The sequence below is a fragment of the Macaca fascicularis genome, chromosome 13 (genome assembly GCF_037993035.2).
Source record: "Macaca fascicularis isolate 582-1 chromosome 13, T2T-MFA8v1.1".
In the NCBI taxonomy this organism is placed as follows: Eukaryota; Metazoa; Chordata; class Mammalia; order Primates; family Cercopithecidae; genus Macaca; species Macaca fascicularis.
The window spans coordinates 93,413,840-93,436,444 of NC_088387.1; the positions used below are offsets into that span (position 1 = coordinate 93,413,840).

The 22,605-nt window shown below is 38.7% G+C and overlaps 1 protein-coding gene across 6 annotated transcripts in view; it reads right to left on the reverse strand.

Annotated features, from left to right (window-relative positions):
• Positions 1 to 4,821: 4,821 nt before the first annotated feature.
• PPP1CB (protein phosphatase 1 catalytic subunit beta) overlaps positions 4,822 to 22,605 on the reverse strand; it is a 51,914-nt gene continuing 34,130 nt past the window's right edge. For 5 of the 6 annotated variants that reach the window (XM_015433838.4, XM_065527247.2, XM_005576233.5 and 2 more), the window contains 3 exons: positions 19,328 to 19,479; positions 14,101 to 14,235; positions 4,822 to 8,603 (listed from right to left, as the gene is read on the reverse strand). In XM_015433838.4, the coding sequence (XP_015289324.1) occupies positions 8,499 to 8,603; positions 14,101 to 14,235; positions 19,328 to 19,479 (392 nt within the window). In that variant the 3' untranslated portion in view covers positions 4,822 to 8,498. The remainder of the gene's footprint in view (positions 8,604 to 14,100; positions 14,236 to 19,327; positions 19,480 to 22,605) is intronic. The other variant, XM_074012073.1, reaches the window with a different exon arrangement.

Below are 22,605 nucleotides of genomic sequence, written 5' to 3' on the forward strand. Positions count from 1 at the left end.
AATGCCTCTGTAAGGCCGTATTGTTTAAGTTCTGATTAACTGCTGGTCTGATTGGTGAATGTCTCTGACTTAAAATCAAATATTTTGACTACTTTCCTTGTTTATGCACCATGGTGCACTTTTTCTATAAATGCTTTAAAGTGAAGTTGATGGGTTGTAGGGCATGCACATGTTCAACTTTAAAAGGTTATAGAGGCCGGGCGCGGTGGCTCAAGTCTGTAATCCCAGCACTTTGGGAGGCCGAGATGGGCGGATCACGAGGTCAGGAGATCGAGACCATCCTGGCTAACACGGTGAAACCCCGTCTCTACTAAAAAATACAAAAAACTAGCCGGGCGAGGTGGCGGGCGCCTGTAATCCCAACTACTCGGGAGGCTGAGGCAGGAGAATGGCGTAGACCCGGGAGGCGGAGCTTGCAGTGAGCTGAGATCCGGCCACTGCACTCCAGCCTGGGCGACAGAGCGAGACTCTGTTTCAAAAATAAAAAAATAAAAAATATAAAAAAATAAAAGGTTATAAATGCTAAATTCATTTTCCAAGCAGTGTTACCAATTTTAAGAGTTCCCATTAGTTTACATCTTGCCAACTTATTTTCAGGCTTTCTGTGACTAGATGATCTTTTAAAGTGTAACAGAGAAGACAACTCCAGATTTTCTCTTCAGCACCCTTTTCTAGTAAATGGTTCTACCCAACCTCCTAAACCACTTGAATGCAGGGATAGTTGCTGTGTTCATGCAATATCCCTTCCCTCTCTTACTTGATGGAGTTGTAAGGGCCTTTGAGATAAATTGGGCCAAATTTCTTTCATGTAATTCTGCACTGAGACCACGTATTCAGCCTGGGTGACTGTTCTTCTAAGTTAAAGAAATTAAAATCTCTGAGAAGTACTAAAAATAGAACAATTGCCAGGGCACGGTGGCTCACGCCTGTAATCTCAGCACACTTTGGGAGGCCGAAGTGGGTGGATCACCTGACGTGAAGTGAAACCCCATCTCTACTAAAAATGCAAAAATTAGCCGGGCGCGCTGGCGCGCTTGTTATCCCAGCTACTCGGGAGACTGAGGTGGGAGAATTGCTTGGACCCAGGAGGCGGAGGCTGCAGTGAGCAGAGATGGCGCCACTGCACTCCAGCCTGGGTGACAGAGCGAGACCTTTTCTCAAAAAACAAACAAAACAAAAGCAACAATAACAAAAAAGAACAATCATTCTAACAAGAAAACTGTATTCAATTTCTGTCTAGAATAGTTTTCTCCACTGTATCAGACTTTTTTGTTCCTTACAGAAAAGATAGTTGATCTTTCTCCATACTGCGTACGACATAACACTTGTGCTAGATGAGGCAACAGCCTCTCCAAGTTTGATTCCTAGTTTTAAGTGCTCATACTTACTGGATGAATTCTGAAAGACAAAATATTACACAAATTATACAACTTTCCTAAAATATGTGAGGTGGCTCACTACAAAGGTGACATTAAGATCAATAAAACAGGAGACTACAGAAAAGGGGAGGCAAGAAAGTAATCATAAGGATCTTGCAATGTTTGTTCTCAGTAACAGGCAACTTCTCCACTATGCCTGTCAGGTGCTAGCTGCAAAATGCTCCTTCAAGTATCTGAATACTTAGGGCTTTTTTTTTTTTTTTTCTGAGATACAGTCTCGCTCTGTCACCCACGCTGGAGTGCAGTGGCGTGATCTTGGCTCACTGCAACCTCCACCTCCCAGGTTCAAGCAATTCTCCTGCCTCAGCCTCCCGAGTAGCTGGGATTACAGGTGTGTGCCACCACGCCTGGATAATTTTTGTATTTTTAGTAGAGACAGAGTTTCACCATGTTGGCCAAGCTGATCTCGAACTCCTGATCTCTAGTGATCTGCCAGCCAAGGCCTTCCAAAGTGTCGGAATTACAGGCGTGAGCCACTGTGTCTGGCCGAGTTCTTGTATTTACCAATATTTTACAAAGTAGGGGCCAGAGTTTTGATAAACCACTTATTTTGGCCAAACAGACTCAAATCAATTTTCTCCTTGAGACTTCAGCATTCTTGTCATAAGAGACAAAAGCAGCATTCTTGTCGTAAGAGACAAGAGACATGAGGATAAAGAAAAACTGGAATTCTATTATTTGTGGTTAATTTCTTCAGGTCAAGGTGTCAAAATAGTAATACGAGTACAGATTTTTGACACCCACTTGCCATTCATTAAGCAAATATCTGCAGGCCTTCTATGTGGCAGGCACCACTCTACGATGAGGAGATACGAATCACTGAACAAAAGAGGAAACAAATACCTGCCTGGGTGCAATGGCTCATGCCTGTAATCCCAACACTTTGGGAGGCTGAGGTGGGAGGATCACTTGAGCTCAGGAGTTGGAGACTAGCCTAGGCAACATGGTAAAACACCCCACTCTACAAAAATTAGCAGGTGTGGGGGCACATGCCTGTAGTCCCAGCTATTAGGCAGGCTAAGGTGGAAGGATGGCTTGAGCCCAGGAGGTTGCAGTGAGCTGAGATTGTGCCACTGTGCTCCAGCCTGGGCACTATAGCAAGACCCTGTCTCAAACAAACAAACAAAAAACAACAACAAACTCTGCCCATAGGAGCTACATTCTAGTCACATACAAGACTGATCTAGGCCTTACGGCTTTTAAAGACAAATATAACAAAGTTTTGCTTTTTTTTTTTTTTGAGATGGAGTTTCCCTCTTGTTGCCCAGGCTGGAGTGCAATGGTGCCATCTTGGATCACTGCAATCTCCAGGTTCAAGTGATTCTCCTGCCTCAGCCTACCAAGTAGCTGGGACTACAGGTGTGCGCCACCATATCCAGTTAATTTTTGTATTTTTTTTTAGTAGAGACGGGGTTTCACCATGTTGGCCAGGATGGTCTCGATCTCTTAACCTTGTGATCAGCCCACCTTGGCCTCCCAAAGCGCTGGGATTCCAGGCGTGAGCCACCGCGCCCAGCCGACAAATACAACAAAGTTTTAAAGGAGCATTCAACATCCTAATGGATCTGTATAACAAATAATTGGTATGTTAAAATTAAAATGGGCTGGGCATGGTGGCTCATGCCTGTAATTCTCCCAGCACTTTGGAAGGCCAAGGGGGCAGGATCACTCGAACCTGGGAGGCTGAGGCTTCAGTGAGCTGTGATTGGGCTACTGCACTCCAGCCTGGGTGACAGAGTGAGACCCTGTCTCAAAAAAGGATTACAACTTGTGTTGTCAGTGAGCATACCCAGAGTTTGGGGAATTCACTAAAAGCAGATCAGGGTCTTCCACGCAAAACAGGCTTTACAGTACAGCAATAAAGACTTTTTAACCTAGTTCTTTAATATGACCAATAGAATTAATTTCAGGGGAATTATCAAGCTCCAGTTAAGAGATGTGCTACAAAATCTGAGGCAATTACACTGGGAGGCAGACTTGTGTTTCTAAAATTTCTTATTGAAGTCAGGTAACAGTAATATATGCTGGGCCCAGTTATATGTTGGATCCTGAGCCTCACACAAGACTTCCTGATAATCTCAGTTCCTTATTAAATGTGACAAGCTACATTTCCTAATGTGTAGCTAATTTTTAAGTTGGTAAATTGAGTAGTTATGAGTTTCTACAAGACATAAGTTTTCTCCAGCAACTCCACCCTGCACATCCTCCTTCTCAGGGATTTTTATTAAACTAAGAGCTAGAGAGACAAAGTTTATATTTATTCAAGAATGGAACAAGTGTCAGTCTGTCAATAATCTGCTGGCAAGCAGCAGCACTGTCAGAAACTATGCCAATTGTCAGTTTGAGTTATATATATATTTGAGGTAGCATTTCAACACTCTGGTTTTGTTCCCTTGGCTTTTTTTTTTCCAAAAAACATACTAGGACATATAAGACTTACTTCAGATTAAACTTGTTACATTAATAAAACACTCCTGGCCAGGTGAGGTGGCTCATGGCTGTAATCCCAGCACGTTGGGAGGCCAAGGCAGGTAGATCATGAGGTCAGGAGTTGGAGACCAGCCTGACCAACATGGTGAAACCCCGTCTCTACTAAAAATACAAAATTTAGCTGGACGTGGTAGTGGATGCCTGTAATCCCAGCTACTCGGGAGGCTGAGGCAGGAAAATCACTTGAACCCAGGAGGTGGAGGTTGCAGTGAGCCAAGATCGTGCCACTGCACTCCAGCCTGGGTGACAAGAGCAAGACTCTGTCTCAAAAAAAAAAAGAAGAAAGAAAGGAAAGAAAGAAAAGAAAAAAAAAGAAAAGAAAAGAAAAGAAAGAAAGAAAGAAAGAAAGACTCCTCTGGACTGCTTTTTTCTGTTGCACTGTATTACTTGCCTTTGTGGCTTTGTCGAGAATCAGTGTTTACATGATAGACCATAAATTAGTGTGCCTTTTAATAAATTTGTACAATAATCTATGAAAGTTCTAGATATTTAGCTGTGATGTCACTGCTTTTGGAGGAAAAATTTGTCCTGTAAATCTGCTGAATCATTCTGATTAGGCAGCTGTAAAAATTAATACATACTTTAACTTGCCGATCCTATGCCAGGCTTGATTGAAAAGCCTCCAGGAACAGACCTTGGGTTCCCACCTTTTTGCATGTAATATCTGAAAGGAATGCTGAACCTATTAGCCTCAGGCAGTTAGTTTGTTCTCTCTTTTACACACACACAGACACACACACACACACACACACCCCTTCCCCACCCACACCCCCTGTTCACTTGCTATCTTCCACCCTGTATACCCCACACAATGTGGTGTTATAAGTAAGATTTCACAACCACATAAGCTAGCAAAGATCCCTAAGAGGAAAGAAGCAAAGATTTATGGTCATTTTTGTAAAAATAAGGTTTAATAAAACATCAGCAATCTGCATGAGAAGGTAAATTACAATGAGAAACTTAAAAAGCTTATGGTCTAAGTCAACCAATGTAGAAGGTACTGGTTGAAGAAAACAAGCTTTGACTTTTAAAATTTCCTAACCAGGGGATTTATTTAGAAATTCTGGCATTCAAATGTACATGTAAAATCCAATTTAACAGATCAAAATTGTTACACTAAGTTTCACTTAGTATCTAAGTATCCAATCACAATTGTATCTAAGTTTCACTTTTGTTGAAGAAACATTATAAAGGTAATTAAAACTCTAGGCCTATACTTATATGGAACTAATTTATTTCCTATTTAACTACTGTTCATTGCGTAAAGTATGTTGTCCCAATTTTCAGCTGTTTTAAGAAATTATAAAACATTGAGATCTACTAGGAAGAGGGACAGCCTATTTCTAAGTGATGCCACTAGTACAACCAGGCTTGGATTAAGTCTCTTCTCAGGGGCATCTTTGATTTAGCCATTGACTCACAGGGAAAACAGGAGGTGGATTTGGTTAGGGAGCAACAGCAAATTCAGCCTGACCATATTCCTAAACACATTTTCAGCATAAAGATGTAAAAAAAATTTTTTTTGGTTCAAAAGTTATGGTTGCCATGGAGACAAAAAGAATATACCTGAATTTATAAACTGAGACACATTTCAGTTCCTTGGCTTAAAATAATACATCTTTATATTCTTAGGAGACATATCTCAAGATGTTCCTTGCTTTGCCTTGAATACAAATTTTTTTGAAAAGCGTATGTTTCTCCTGAACACACTCATATTTCAAATTTACCACCTATTTTAAGCTTTAAAATTCTTCTTGCCAGCATTTTTCAGCAAAAAAAAATAATAATAATTTCATGAATGTTTAGGTACTTTTTACAATGAAGGGACATGGCAGCATGGATACTGGGTAGTTGGCTAGGCTCTAAATACCTGATGACTCAATGCTTTGCACAAACTAGTCTTGCTGATTATTAAAATTTGTCCCTGGACAAAATTAAAGCAGCGCATGTTAAGGCTTCAAATGCAAAGGATTCACTGTAGTTGATTCTTTCAAGAATAGAAATCAACCATAACTTTGCTTTATAATTCATGTGATACACCACATTATAACAGATATCTACCGTGTTTCAATGATTTCTGAATGTCATAACATTTGGATTAAATTGTATACAAAAAAATCACTAACCTGAAAAAAATCAGAGGGAAGACCAATATAAATTAGTGACACTGGAATTACAGAATAATTTTCTCCTAAGAAACAAAGTTTTATTTATTTCAAGTAGTGTTGCCAAGCAAATATTTGTAAAGAACACATTTTTATGACTGGAGGCTGTTTAAGTGGTTTTAAGAGTGCCTGAATAATTTTTAAACATGATAAATTTCCATCCTTTAAATTTAATGACCAATATTAATTAGCTCAGTGATTATTTTTTCACATTTAGTCTTTAAAAAAAAAAAAGATTCCTATTAACCAACATACTTAGTCTTGATCTGGATGAATTTACAAAAGCCAGACAATGGGATACAGATTAATGTGGTTTAACTAATACTGAGATTAATCAACATTGCCCTTTTTCCCTGCCAAAGGCTTATTTTCTAGACCTGCTTCACTATGACTACTAAAAGAGTACAACTAAAATTTTATTAGAAATCGCTCAGCTTACACACTCCAATCAGGAAGTTAATTAAATCACCTCAGATAAAAGCTTTGTGACCTAATACATCATATGTAGATCATAAACACTTTCAGAAAAGAATCATTTCAATATGTCAAGGACATAGTACCTATGTGAATAAAATGTGTGCTTCAATGTCTCACTGTAAGGAAAAAAATAATCAGTCAGGCTTCATATCAATTAGACAACTTTTACTAAATGAGAAAACTACATTTAAAATGTGCTTTAAAACAAAACGGAATTAGAAAAAAAGACATATGCATTTTAAAGAACTTTTGCACTGTGCTGAAAATGAAATATCTCTTGCAGTAAGTAATACAATGTGCCAATTCATAAAATATAAGTTAACAGGTTTCTCAATTTAACATTTTCAAAGACGATATTAAGGTCAAAAATGTCACATCTATGGTAGCACATATAGAAGGGCATTATAGATATGATGTCCATCCCTATGAAGCTTACAAATTTGACAATGCTCAATAAAAGCTTTTAGAATCACATCCAATAGTGTCACAGCCAAAGAATCACAAATCTGTGTCCTGTAAGTTCTCTCCTTCTAAAATCTTCATGTTAACTTTTCTACGCGTTGCCATTTGTTAATACTAACCCTTAAAAAAAAAAAATAGGAAAAGAAAGGCTGCAATAAACTCTTGATCAGGTACAGAAATTATTGCTACTATAGTTCACTACAAAGCATGTCTATACAATATCATATGACCTTTGATTATGAAAAAATCAGAATAAAAATCTTTAGTGACATAAGCCTTACAATCGTATACAACATTCACATGGCAATATTAGACAGTTAAGCACCCAATACCCATAGTTGACAAAATGTCCCACTGACCAGCATTCATTTAAATACATCCTTCGTATAGAGGGAGGAAAAAGAGATAGTGTCAGCTTTCCAAGGCTTGTCAAAAAAGGATTCTCATGTACTGTTGATCTAAAAACAAACAACAACAACAACAACAACTCAAAAAAAAAAAAAAAAAAAAAAAAGAAAAAGAAAAAAAGAAAAAAAAAAAAAAAAAAAAAAAGAAAGAAAACCAATGCAGGTGAAGGTGTTATCAGAAGTTAAGCATGCCAAAAGGTGTTCCGTGCGAATGAAAACCTAAAGCCAAGGTACCACATAATCACATTACCAACTAGTTGGGTAATACTATATGAGCCTTATCTTAAAGTTAAATGAAATGCTACTGCACAATGGAGCATCAATAAGTTAAAAATTAGAGTGCACAAATCCCAATCAGTGGCAATTCCTGTATAAAGCAAAATATTCACTATCAGCTGTAAAGTTTGCCCAGTCAAAATGTATGATTAAAATCACTGGATTGGACAATGTGCGTTTTTTAAAACAATCAATCTCTAAAATACCTTTTTAATGTAATGAGGCGTAAGTTTTCTTAGTAAGATTAAACAGATATCTAAGTAGATAAGCAAGGGAAAATAATAGTTGGTGAATGTCTGTAAAGCTCTTCCCATATTTCACTTTTAAAAATGTTTAGGGAAAAAAATTAGAAGTATTTGCCATTATTCTAGCGAAAACAAACAAACAAAAACAAAACAAGCTCAAAATAATTAAACAACCAAGCAACACTAAAACCACATTACACAGATGGATCATCATGCTTTCATCTGGTTTAACTATCACATCTAGTTTAACTGGGATGCTCTTCAACTTTAAAAATTGTGATACATGAAGATGTAACTTTAATGGATAATTTTGAATTTGGATTTAACTTTGTTGACTATAACAGAGTATACTTATTACAATACAGTGTAGCACATCTTTCTATTAGAAAAAAATTTAAGATCCTTTACCCGTCTCCTTAAGTTAAAGGTGTGACATCATAAAGGGTGTCAAATGGCTGGATGGTTTTACAGTGCACACTTATATATTATGAAGATGTCCTTAACAAATCTGACGGTTTCTTTACAGAATTCCTTTCTTCACCTTTTCTTCGGTGGATTAGCTGTTCGAGGTGGAGTGACAGGACGTCCAGAATTCAGTCCACCATACTGGTACTTAGCTTTCTTTTCAGATGGTTTCAATATCTTAAAGTAAATTATTAACAAATAATGTTATTCTTTCATATACAGTAAGTTAAGAAAATTGTTACAATTGCGAGTTTTTTAAATAAATGGCATAAACTGCAAAAGTGCGATAAAAATGTAGAATAGCAAAGCTCCATAAACATTTCTTACATTTAAAGTGTGCAAATGTCTGAACTTTCTCATTCCACTCATATTTTAATAACAAAAGTACACTAACTCTATCAACTATCCAATCCTTAGATTTAAGTAAAAAACTTTTTAAAATTAGTGTATCTGTGCTGTGAGGAAAAGAACACTGGTTTAAGAGTCAGAAGATCTATGTTGTCATCATAATTCTGATATAGTAACTTAGGAGGGTAACTAACTTACAAGTCACAAACTCTTCAGATCTTATTATTTACATATAAATAGATCTTTTTACTTAAAAAACAGCTTTATTGATATAAATCTAATTTTAGAACATTTCTGTCACCCCTAAAAGAAAGCCTGTTCCCATCAGCAGTCACTCCCCATTCCTGCTCTCCACTCTCCAACTAACTTTTAGAGTTAGTTGCTCTAACTCTAAGCAATTACTAATTTATTATCTGTCTCTACAGAATTGCCTATTCTGAAGATTTCATATAACTGGCATCATATAATATGTGGTCTTTTATGACTGGCTTCTTTCACTTAGGTTTTCAAAACCAGTTTTGAAGTATCAGTCCTTCATTCCTTTTTATTGCTGAGTTGTACATTGTACAGTCCATTGTATGGATGTACCACATTTATCCATTCAGTAGCTGATGGACATCTGAATTGTGTGAATTTTTCAGCTATAAGGAATAATGCTGTTGTGTACATTTATGTAACAGTTTTTGTGTGAACATGTTTTCATAATCTTGGGTATACACCTAGAAGTAAAACTGCTGCATCATATGAGAACTCTATCCCTACCATTAATGTATGAAGATTCTAATGCCTCCAAATCCTTGCCAAAACTAGTTACTGTCTGGCTTTTTTATTATACTAATTCTGGTGGATGTAAATAGAGATTTAACTTACATTATACATCAAAAAGTCATGATTTTCCAAAAATAAAACAGTATAGAAAGACAAAGTATTTTTTAAAAAACTATTTAGAACATAATAGTGCCTCAGTGAAAAGAAGATATTAATCCAACACCACTATGACAACTGCTGGAAGGATAAGGTATGGTTACTATATTTAATTTGTAAATGAGCAACCATTTACCATTCAATTGTACTAATTGATGGAAACAGTATAATATGATAAAGAGAAAGAGGAATGGGAAAGCCCCAATGCATTTTAAGAGAAATATAGTGTGTGTACATCATAGACATAGAATAGCCTTTGCAAGAGCAAAGTACTGAAGCCGTTTTACTCAGTGAACAAGAATGATCTGTAGTAGCACACTAAAGCTAAAACTGGCTTCTTTTTAAAATGTAAATGTTGAAACCAAAAGTTGGTTCTTCAAAAGAATAAACAAGATAGACTGCTAACTAGATTAAGAAAAGATCCAAATAAGCGCAATCTGAAATGACAAAGGTGACATTACAACCAACCCCACAGACATGTAAAATATCTTGAGATTATAAACATCTGTGCACACAAACTAGAAAACCTAGAAGAAATGAATAAATTCACAGAAACACGCACCCTCCGAAGAAATGAATAAATTCATAGAAACACACGACCTCCCAAGACATGAATAAATTCAAGAAACACAACCTCCCAAAAAAATGAATAAATTCATAGAAACACACACAAACTCCAAGATTGAACCAGGAGGAAATTAAAATCCTGAACAGAACAATAACAAGTTCCAAAATTGAATCAGTAATAAAAAAATCTATAAACCAAAAAAGCCCTGGCCCAGAAAGATTCACAGCTGAATTATATCAGATGTACAAAGAGCTAGTACCAAACCTACTGAAGCTATTCCAAACAATCCAGGAAAAGGACCTCCTCCCTAACTCAGTCTACAAAGCCAGCATCATTGTAATACCAAAACCCAGCAGAGGCACAGTGAAAAAAGAAAACCTCAGGCCGATGTCCCTGATGAACACAGATGCAAAATCGCCAACAAAATACTGAAACCGAATCCAGCAACACATCAAAAAGTTAACTCACCACAATCAAGAAGGGTTTATTCCTGGGGTGCAAGGTTTCAACATATGCAAATCAATGTGATTCACCTCATAAACAAAATTAAAAACAAACACCATATGATCATCTCAATAGATGCAGAAAGGCTTTCAATACAATTCAACATCCTTTCATGTTAAAAACCCTCAACAAATTAGACATCGAAAAATTAGAAACATACCTCAAAATAGTAAGAGCCATCTGACAAACCCACAGCCAATATCGTACTAAAAAGGGAAACGCTGGAAGCATTCCCTTTGAGAACTGGAACAAAAGACAAGAATGACCATTCTCACCACTCTCATTCAACAGAGTACTGAAAGTCCCTGCCAGAGTAATCAGGCAAGATAAAGAAATAAAAGGCATCCAAATAAGAAGAGAGGAAGATAAACTATCTTTACTGATGATAATGATTCTATACATAGAAAACCCCAGACTCTGCCAAAACGTGCCTAGAACTGATAAACAATTTTGATAAAGTTTCAGGATACAAAATCAATGTATAAAAACCAGTAGCATTTCCATACACCAAAAACATCCAAGCTGAGAGCCAAATCAAGAACTGCATTTACAATAGCCACAAAAAGAATACCAAGGAATACAGCTAACCGAGGAGGTGAAAGATCTCTACAACTATAAAGCACTGCTCAAAGAAATCAGATATGATGCAAACAAATGGAAAAACATTCCATGCTCATGGATAGAAGAATCAATATTGTTAAAATGTCCATACTGCCGAAAGTAGTTTACAGATTCAATGCTCTTCCTATCAAACTACCAACGTCATTTTTCACAGCATTAGAAAAAAACTTTTCTAAAATTCGTATGAAATTGAAAAAGAGCCTGAATAGTCAAAGCATCCTAAGCAAAAAGAACAAAGCCAGAAGCATCACACTACCCAACTTCAAGGTATACTATAAGGCTACAGTAACCAAAACAGCATACTGGTACCAAAACAGACATATAAACCAATGGAATAGGATGGAGGCAGTCAGAAATAAAGCTGTACTCCTGCAAACATCTGATCTTGAACAAAGTCAACAATAACAAGCAACGGGGAAGAGACTATTTGATAAATGGTGCTAGGATAACTGGCTAGCCATATGCAGAAGACTGAAACTGGACCCCTTTCACCATATACAAAAATTAACTCAAGATGGATTAAAGATTTAAATATAAGACCTCAAACTATAAAAATCCCAGAAGAAAACCTAGGAAATACCATTCTGGACACTGGCCTTGGGAAATAATTTGTGACCAAGTCCCCCAAAGCAACTGCAACCAAAACAATGATTGACAAGTGGGACCAAAATAAACTAAAAAGCTTCTGCACAGCAAAATAAATTATCAACAGAATAAACAGACAACCTATAGAATGAGAGAAAATACAAACTATGCATCCAACAAAAGTCTAATATCCAGACTCTATAAGGAACTTAATTCAACAAGCAAAACACAACCGCATTAAAAATGGGCAAAGGACAAGAACAGACACTTCTCAAGAAACAAACATGCAGCCAACCAACGTATGAAAAAATGCTCATCACTAATCATTAGATAAATGTAAATCAAACCACATGATATTGTCTCACACCAGTCAGAATGGCCATTAATAAAAAGTTAAAAGATAACAGATGTCAGCAAGCTTGCGGAGAAAAAGGAATATTCAAACATTACTGGTGGGAGTGTAATTAGTTCAGCCACTGTGGAAAGCAGTGTGTAGATTTCTCAAGGAACTTGAAACAACCACCATTCAACCCAACAATCCCACTACTTTGGGTAGGTACAAAAAAAGACAAGCACTTGTATGTTAGTCACAGCACTATTCACAATAGCAAAGACATGTAGTCAACCTAGATGTCCATCAACAGTGAACTGGATAAAGAAAATGTGGTACATATACACTATGGAATACTATGTGACCATAAAAAGGAAGGAAATCAGGTCCTTTGCAGCAACAAGGATGCAGCTGGAGGCCTTTATCCTAAGCCAATTAATGCAGGAAGAGAAAAATCAAATACCACATTTTCTCACTCATAAGCAGGAGCTAAACACTGGGTAAACATGGACATAAAGACAGCAACTGGGTACTACTAGAGTGGAAAGGGTGAGGAGGGGGGGTGTGAAATGAAAAACTCTATGCTCACTACCTGGAAGATCATTCATATACCAAACCTCAGCAATATGTAATTTACACATGGAACAAACCTGCACATGTACCCCCTGAACCTAGTAGCATATATAAATTACAACAAAAGTGAGCAAAGAACCCCTGTACATGGTATACAATGTGCTTCCTCAAAAACAAAAAACTCTAGATTGTTCTTAATTTAGAATGTTTTTAAGCACAATGTCTTTAAGCACAATTTGTCCAATACCGAAAAAGAAAAATATTAAGTGATAGATTATGATTATGGCCAAAAGCTCTCTAATTCAAACTCCAGTAAATTAGTAAAAATGCTGGAAAAAGTTGATGTGACTGTGGGTGACTCTGGATTTGACTGATACCATGTCATGTATCAAAAAAAAAAAAAAAGGAATCTGAGTATTATCAAAAAAAAAAATGTTCCTATGACATAAATGGGGAGTTTAATATTATTTTGAAAGTTTTTTTCCTTAGGAAACTTTTTTTTTTTTTGAGGCCACGTCTTGCTCTGTTGCCCAGGCTGGAGTGCAGTGGCGTGATCTCGGCTCACTGCAACCTCCGCCTCGTGGGTTCACACCATCCTCCTGCCTCAGCCTCCCAAGTAGCTGGGACTACAGGTGTGTGCCACCACACCCGGCTAGTTTTTTTGTATTTTTAGTAGAGATGGGGTTTCACAGTGTTAGCCAGGATGGTCTTGATCTCCTGACCTCATGATCCGCCCACCTCAGCCTCCCAAAGTGCTGGGATTATAGGCATGAGCCACAGCACCCAGCCAGAGAACTATTTTACTTTATTTTCATCAAGAGAATTATAAACATCGAGAGAGTTTGTAATTCTCTTTTCCCAGTGTCTGTTCTACCCATTTACTTTGCAAAAGAAAACAAAAGCCTAAACTATTCATTACATTCACATTCTTTTAGTAAGCCACTATTCAACAGGTCATACAGGAATTTTAACAATTTAAACATCTGAATCAAGAATGACTGACATAACTTAGGTTCCCTAAAACGGTATTTGATATACACCACAAATGCTGGAAACTTTGTGACTGAAAACAGAACTATCTAATGAGTTTGAGTGGTAATCACTTCTGAATTAAATAGACTTTCAACACTTGCTCAAGGAAAGTTCCTAAATTTAAAAGGAATTCTGATAATAGTTTTTATTAGATTTCTAGTTTTTATATATTTATGTTTACATCATACCTGAAATGAACACATCAAAGTTTCATCCACACTCATCATTCCACCAGCATTATCAAACTCGCCACAGTAATTTGGGGCTGAAAATAAGGTTACCAACTGTCGTTTAGCAAAAAATTCATATCCATCTTCCACCACCTGTTAAAGGAAATGTCAGAAGAAAAAACATCTATTGGTAAGTAATTCTGAACCATCTATACTAATTAAGATTAAGGTGGCAAAGACTGTGCCCCACCTTACCCTCAAACCACCCTGTTTTGTTTTGGAAGTTGTGATTTTTATTCTAAAACTTTGCTTAGAACATTAAAATTGGTGTGCCTTTTCTATAATGGCAACAATTTAGCTTAATTGGAATACTAAATTCATCACTCCTGAAAGCTTAAAAATCATGCCATTTGCAAGGCTCCCCACGAAACAAAATATACTAATAGGTATCATGACTACAGGGAGCTGGGACACTAAGTACTTTTATTTAAGTTTTAATTTAATTTTATTTTAATTAATCTACATGTGTTTTGGAGGGACACCAATTACTACTTTGATGAGGGCATTATAATCCAACTACAGAATCCTTCATTAAATGAGCAACAACCAGACAATGAAAGACTTTGCAAAGAGCTTACTTCTTGCTTTGCTTTTAAAAATATCTATTATTATTTATTATATGGCTACATACTGAAAACATTACTGGCTACACACTGAAAATATTGCTAAGTTGAGTTTAATTTACACAGATCATGCTCCTTAAATTAACTGCCAACAGACTGTATTTTTATTTTTATTTTTAATTTTTTGAGATGGAATCTTGCTCTGTCACCCAGGCTGGAGTGCAGTGGTATGATCTCGGCTCACTGCAACCTCTGCCTCCCAGATTCAAGCCATTCTCCCGCCTCAGCCTCCCAAATAGCTGGGATTACAGGCACCCACCACCAAGCCCGACGAATTTTCGTATTTTTAGTAGAGATGAGGTTTCGTCATGTTGGCCAGGCTGGTTTCGAACTCCTGACCTCAGGTGATCTGCCCGCCTCAGCCTCCCAAAGTGCTGGGATTACAGGCATGAGCCACCGTGCCTGGCCTTGATGAGTTAACATTTCTAGAACCAGTTGTCAATTTCTGAGTAATTTAAACAACTTTTCTCTCAGTCTACAAATTTGAGGTACGCAATAATATGTAAATATTTTATGTTTGTTTATGGTGGGCAAGATTATTTTTAAATTTATTTTAGAGATTCTTTAATTAGCAAAACTATCCTACACCACTTGCTAACACAAAAAAGCAATTACAAAGGCATTTACTTATTAAAATAACTCCTACCTCAGTACTAGAAACATGCTTCTGTTGAAATTACCTTATGGTACAATTTAGATGAACCTTTTCTCCTAAGACCACAGCCACATTATCTAATCCCTGTGACTCCTGACCGACAGAGCGCATGGTACTCATATTTTTAGTTGCTTCTGTGTGTTTTTGTGTGGAGACAGGGTCTCGCTCTGCTGCCTAGGCTGGAGTGCAGTGGCACAATCTTCGCTCACTGCAGTCACGACTTCCTGGGGCTCAAGAAATCTTTCCATCTCAGCCTCCTGAGTAGCTGAGACCACAAGTGTGTAGCACCATGCCTGGCTAATTTTTTTGTTATTTATTTATTTATTTATTTTTGAGACAGAGTTTCACTCTTGTTGCCCAGGCTGGAGTGCTACCGTGCAATCTCGGCTCACCGCAACCTCCACCTCTTAGGTTCAGGCCATTCTGCTGCCTCATCCTCCCATGTAGCTGGGATTACAGGCATGTGCCACCATGCCTGGCTAAGTTTGTATTTTTAGTAGAGATGGGGTTTCTCCATGTTTGTCAGGCTGGCCTCGAACTCCTGACCTCAGGTGATCCACCCGCCTCAGCCTCCCAAAACGCTGAGATTTCATGTGTCAGCCACTGCGCCCGGCCAATTTTTTGTATTTTTTGTAGAGACAGGGTTTCGTGTTTCACTGTGCTGCCCAGGCTGGTCACGCACTCCATGTTTTTAGTTCTTGGTTTGTTAGTTTGCTTACTTGTTCATACTTTCAAATTTTCTTTTTTAAAGGCAATATTTGTAGAATTTGAGAGACAATATTTGAAAATAAGCACAATAGGAGGATTTTGGCAGTTTCTGGAAAACAGAAGACCAGCAAGCTAGTGTAGTTCAGAAACCTGATTTTTAAAAATCATCATTTATTTCTGAAAAGAGCAGTGAATAAAGATCTATGGCTGAAAAAAACTGATTATCAGGGGTCATTTTAGTTACGAAACTTGGCAATTCTGCCTTGTTATCTAATAAATAGAAGGCATATTTATCAAAATCATAAACACAGTTTTACTGATTTAAAAAACTGTTTGCTGGGCTGGGCGCGGTGGCTCACGCCTGTAATCTCAGCACTTTGGGAGGCCGAGGTAGGCAGATCACGAGGTCAGGAGTTCAAGATCAGCCTGGTCAACACAGTGAAACCCTGTCTCTACTGAAAATACAAAAACTAGCCAGGTGGGGTGGCGTGTGCCTGTAGTCCCAGATACTCAGGAGCTGAGGCAGGAGAATCGCTTGAACCCGGGAGGCGGAGGTTGCAGCGAGCCAAGATGGTGCCACTGCACACCAGCCTGGGCGACAGTGTGAGACTGTCTCACAAAACACCACCACCACCACCAACAACAAAATACTACTTTGCCAAACAACAACAACAAAATACTACTTTGTCAAAAGCAAAGGATGTGGGAACATGACCTCATTTCAACGGAACCACAAAAAAATCCTGCTAAATAAAAGTGGCATGTAATATACAATATGCAAAGAATGAAAAGCCAGGCACTTGTATCACTCAGGATCAAAGAAAGAGGCAGCAGCAGTGTGTGTCACGGGGAGTAAAGCTCCAGAAAAAAAGGGAAGTACTGTGGGACAGCATATACTTAATTAAATATGCTTTTATTAGTTAATTTATTCAACACTATGTGTGCATGATACAATATGCTACAATGTCAGCAACTGTACAAATCAACAGAGATTCAAAAACAAGTCGTAATCCCTTCCTTAGAGAGTATGCAACCTAGTGGTGGAGGACATAAAAGATAACCAAAAACCCTAAACTGTATAAATGTTTTTATAATGAAAAATTTCAAATATACACAAAAGTAGATCAAGAAGACTTGAATTAACTCCCATTAACTCATCAGCCTAATTCAATACCTTTCATGATTTTGCAACATTTGTTTCATTTATCTTCCCCCTCCCCCTTTCTCTCTGCTGATATTATTTTAAAGCAAATCTCAGGCATGTCATTTTACCTCTACACATTTGAGTATGCATTCCTGGAAAAACACAGACATTCTTCTTACATAACAATTAATGATTATGACACAGCTAAAATAATTGATACCGGCCAGGAGCAGTGGCTCACACCCATAATCCCAGCACTTTGGGAGGCTGAGGTGGGCAGATAACCTGAGGTCAGGAGTTTGACACCAGCCTGGCCAGCATAGTGAAACCCTGTCTGTACTAAAAATACAAAAATTAGCTGGGTGTGGTGGCAGGCACCTGTAGTCTTAGCTAGTTGGGAGGCTGAGGCAGGAGAATCACTTCAACCCGGGAGGCAGAAGTTGCAGTGAGCAGAGATTGCGCCACTGCACTTCAGCCTGGGTGACAGACTGAGACTCGGCCTCAAACAAAAATAAACAATTAAAAGATTAAATAATTGATACCTATTACCGAGTCTACAATCAAATTTTCTTTTTTGAGACTGGGTTTCACACCCATTGCACGAGCTGGAGTGAAATGGTGCAATCTACACTCACTGCAACCTCCGCCTCCCGAGCTCAAGCGATTCTCCTGCCACAGCCTCCCAAGTAAGCTGGGACTACAGGTGCACACCACCACACCTGGCTAAGTTTTGTATCTTCTGTAGAGATGGGGTTTTGTCACGTTGCTCAGACTGGTCTCCAACTCCTGGGGCTCAAAGGATCCACCCACCTCAGCCTCCCAAAGTGCTGGAATTACAGGCATGAGGCACTGCACCCAGCCACAATCAAATTCTTCAATGGTCTAAAAAATGCTTTTTTAAAGTGTGGTTTGTTCTTATCAAAATTGCCATTATGCACAAAGACCATACAAAAATGAGGCTGGGCACAGTGTGCTCAGGCCTGTAATCTCAGCACTTTGGGAGGCCGAGACGGGCAGATCACTTGAGCTCAGGAGTTCAAGGCCAGCCTGGCCAACATAGTGAAACCGTGTTTCTACTAAAAATACAAAAATGAGCCAGGCGTGGTGGTGTGCGCCTGTAATCCCAGCTGCTCCGGAGGCTGAGGCAGGATTGAGCCTGGGAGGTGGAGGTTACAGTGAGCAGAGATCGTGCCAGTGCACTCCAGCCTGGGCAACAGACTGAGACTCTATCTCAAAAAAAAAAAAAAAAAAGAAAAGAAAAAAAAAATCTAAATCATGTCTACAAAGCTTCAAAGCCTCACTGAAAATTTTGTTAGATTTGCTGTATACTACAAAAACACATTTTTTTTTTTTTTTTGAGACTGGGTCTGGCTCTTTCACAAGGGCTGGAGAGCAGTGGCATAAACATGGCTCACTGCAGCCTTGATCTCCTAGGCTCAAGCGATCCTCCCACCTCAGCCTCCCATGTAGCTGAGACCACAGGTATGCACCACCACACCCAACTAAATTTTTTATTTTTTTGTAGAGATGGGATCTCATTTTGTTGCCCAGGCTGGTCTCAAACTCCTGTGCTTAAGCAATCCATCTACCTCAGCTTGCCAAAGTGCTGGGATTATAGATGTGAGCCACCACGCCCAGTCCCCAAATATTTCTAAACATTTCCTCTTTTAGGGTGATAAAAGGTTAACAAATCATTAGATCGTTAAGTGTGAGATGCAGGAACTGGCTCTGCCGCCTCTCCTACTGCTTTCCTTGTACAACTCATTTAGGTTTCTTGGATATGTTTCCTCAAAACAAAATGAAAGGACTTATGTGAAGTTAACAAATAATAAACGTTTAAGAGTCCAGGTGTGGTGGCACACACCTATAGTCCCAGCTACTTGTGAGGCTGAGGCACGAGAATTGCTTGAACCCAGGAGGCACAGGTTGCAGTGAGCAGAGATTGCGCCACTGCACTCCAGTCTGGATGACAGAACAAGATGCTGTCTGCCCTCCCCGTCTGCCCCCAAAAAAAGAAAGAAAAAAGAAAACACTTAAGAGTCTTATCTTTCATACCTGATGAGCTCGACAAATCAAATCTAAATCATGACGATTCAGAAATTTACTGACTACATCAGCTCCAAAAGTAAAGGAAACACCACGATCATTTTCTCCCCAGCCTTGCACATCCTTATCTGGATCAGACCATAGCAGATCACAGAGCAAACCTTTAAAGGACAGAAATACAGCAATTAAGAACAAAATTTACAGATTTATAGCACATCTACATCAAATTTCAGTTCCTCTCTGACCCTCTTACTTTTTACTAAACAATGACAATCACTTGCCCAGCCTATGTAACTCATATTTTTGTTAAAGCAACCATACAAATATAATCTTCCATGGCCTCTTAAGGTAGTGCTTTCCAACCCTTTCCACATATAGGAAATATGTGTATGGCACTTATAGCACAATAATATATGGAAAACACTGTTCATCTTTTGTGTAGTTTCTCCATATGAATAACCAAAGAACCCAGCAGCATTTCCTCAATAGTTCATCCTTTCCTTACAGTTCCACTGTTTCTGAGCACCAGTCTATTCCGTTAGTCTATTTGATTCATCCCTGAGCCAGTAACAGACTAGAGCTTTTAAACAAGTCTTTATATTCAGCAGGGCTAGTATCCTCCATTTTTTTTTCTCTCAAGATTGTCTCAGTTACTTTTTGATCTTTTGTTCTTCCACATAAACATTAAAAACAATTTGCCTAATTCCATAAAAAACTCAATTGTGATTTCATTGGAATTGTATTTGATCTATAGATCACTTGAGGGGGAAAAAAAACCATTTTCTACTGAGGGCCTGAGGATTTTTTTTTAAATGTGGAAGAACAAAATCAGATCAGATCCTTCACTTTGGTAATGTCTGGAGCCTTGGAAAAGAGGTCACGGTTAAAAATATTTACCTGAGTATTGTTATCATATTAATGGTAATGGAAATCTTAAGAGGCACTCAGACCACCTTGGGAATACAAAGTGAGAAGACCAGTAAATGAATTCTGAGGACTCCAAACATTTAACAGGCAGGCAGGTGAGGGAGAATGAACATAAGTATTGAGAAGGAATGATCAAGACAAAAGGCTCAGTAAAGGTATCCTGAAAGGGGAAACAACTGTCCTAAAGTAGGACATGTGCCATGAACAAGGGCAGTAGGACAAAGACCAAAAATGTGCCACTTACAATTAAATCATCAGAACTTAATGCAAGTTTCTTGGTGATTGAGGGTAACAGAGTGGGTAAAAGTCCAACTGTAGTGATATTAAAAGAAGGGTGGATGTTGAGATGATAGTGATTTTCTAAGAATTAGTGGCTAAGATATATATATATATATGTGTGTGTGTGTGTGTGTGTGTGTGTGTGTATATTTATTTGAGACGGAGTCTCAGGCTGGAGTGCAGTGGCGCAATCTCGGCTCACTGCAAACTCCACCCCCGGGTTCATCCCATTCTCCTGCCTCAGCCTCTTGAGTAGCTGGGACTACAGGCGCACACCCCACACCGAGCTAATTTTTTGTATTTTTAGTACAGACAGGGTTTCACTGTGTTAGCCAGGATGGTCTCAATCTCCTAACCTCATGATCCGCCTGCCTCAGTCTCCCAAAGTGCTGGGATTACAGATGTGAGCCACCGCGCGCGGCCGAGAAGATATTTTTTAAAAAGTAAGTCAGTTTTGGCCGGGCGCGGTGGCTCAAGCCTGTAATCCCAGCACTTTGGGAGGCCGAGACGGGCGGATCACGAGGTCAGGAGATCGAGACCATCCTGGCTAATACGGTGAAACCCCGTCTCTACTAAAAATACAAAAAACTTAGCCGGGCGAGGTGGCGGGCGCCTGTGGTCCCAGCTACTCGGGAGGCTGAGGCAGGAGAATGGCGGGAACCCGGGAGGCGGAGCTTGCAGTGAGCTGAGATCCGGCCACTGCACTCCAGCCTGGGCGACAGAGCCAGACTCCGTCTCAAAAAAAAAAAAAAAAAAAAGTCAGTCAGTTTTAAGAATTTTAAAGAATCCATAAACATCACAGTATGGTTTAGGAGGGAAGGACATCTTCATTTTCAGTTACAGTACATCGTATCTTGACAGAGGCATTATAAAACCATCTGTAGAATTAGTGGCAATGTACTCAGTTTCTATCGTTGATATATCCCAAGCTTCCTGTATGATGTTTTAAGAAATTCACTAGCACACAAAATCCACTGGAACAGTCAGTCTCAAATCGTAAGCCCTTTCTGGTTGAAGCTGACTCTTTGAAAATATACACACACCCAGTGCTTAATAAAGCTCTCATACTTTCCAGCCTGTTTCCAGTAGAAAGCTAAGGTATTAAGAATCTATAATTTCAGTCTGACAATAACTGTATAAAATTAGAATACAGTTTAAGGTTTAGGAAATATGACAGTGTGGATGCATTAAAAAAATCAAATAATGGTAGCAACAACAATCTGGAATTCTTTAACCTTAACAGGGTCAAGATAAGAATTTCAGGCCGGGTACGGTGGCTAATGCCTGTAATCCTAGCACTTTGGGAGGCCAAGGTGGGCAGATCACCTGAGGTCAGGAGTTCCAGAGCAGCCTGGCCAACATGGTGAAACCCCATCTCTATTAAAAATACAAAAATTAGCTGGGCAGTGGCAGGTGCCTGTTATTCCAGCTACTCGGGAGGCTGAGGCAAGAGAACTGCTTGAAACTGGGAGGCGGAGGTTGCAGTGAGCTAAGATCGCGCCACTGCACTCCAGTCTGGGCAACAAGAGTGAAATTCCGTCTCAAAAAAAAAAAAAAAAAAGGTTTTCAGTCAAGGTTCATTGTTTAATGAGCTAGCATCGCAATCAACTAGACTGTTTCAAATAATGTATTAATTTATAAATTAAATTTCTGAATGTTGCAGACGCTATCAGAGATTAAAATAATCGTTTTCAGCATCTCAAAAACTTCTCATTAAAATATGCTAAAATAAAATATGCTAAAAATAGAAGCCTAGCATATCACACTTGAAATTTACATCTGAACTATAAACAAATTCTGAAGAATGACTAATACATATTTATATTATACCTTATTTTAAAAAAAGCACTTTGGGTGTTTTTTGAAAGACAGGGTCTCACTCTGTCACCCAGGCTAGAGTGCAGGAGCACAATCACAGGTCACTGCAGCCTCAACTTCCTGGGCTCAAGTGATCCTCCTGCCTCAGCCTCCTGAGTAGCTGGGGCACCACCACACGTGGCTAATTAAAATTTTTTTTTCTCTCTCTCTGTAGAGGTGGGTGTTATGTTGCCCAGGTTGGTCTCGACTCCTGGCCTCAAGTG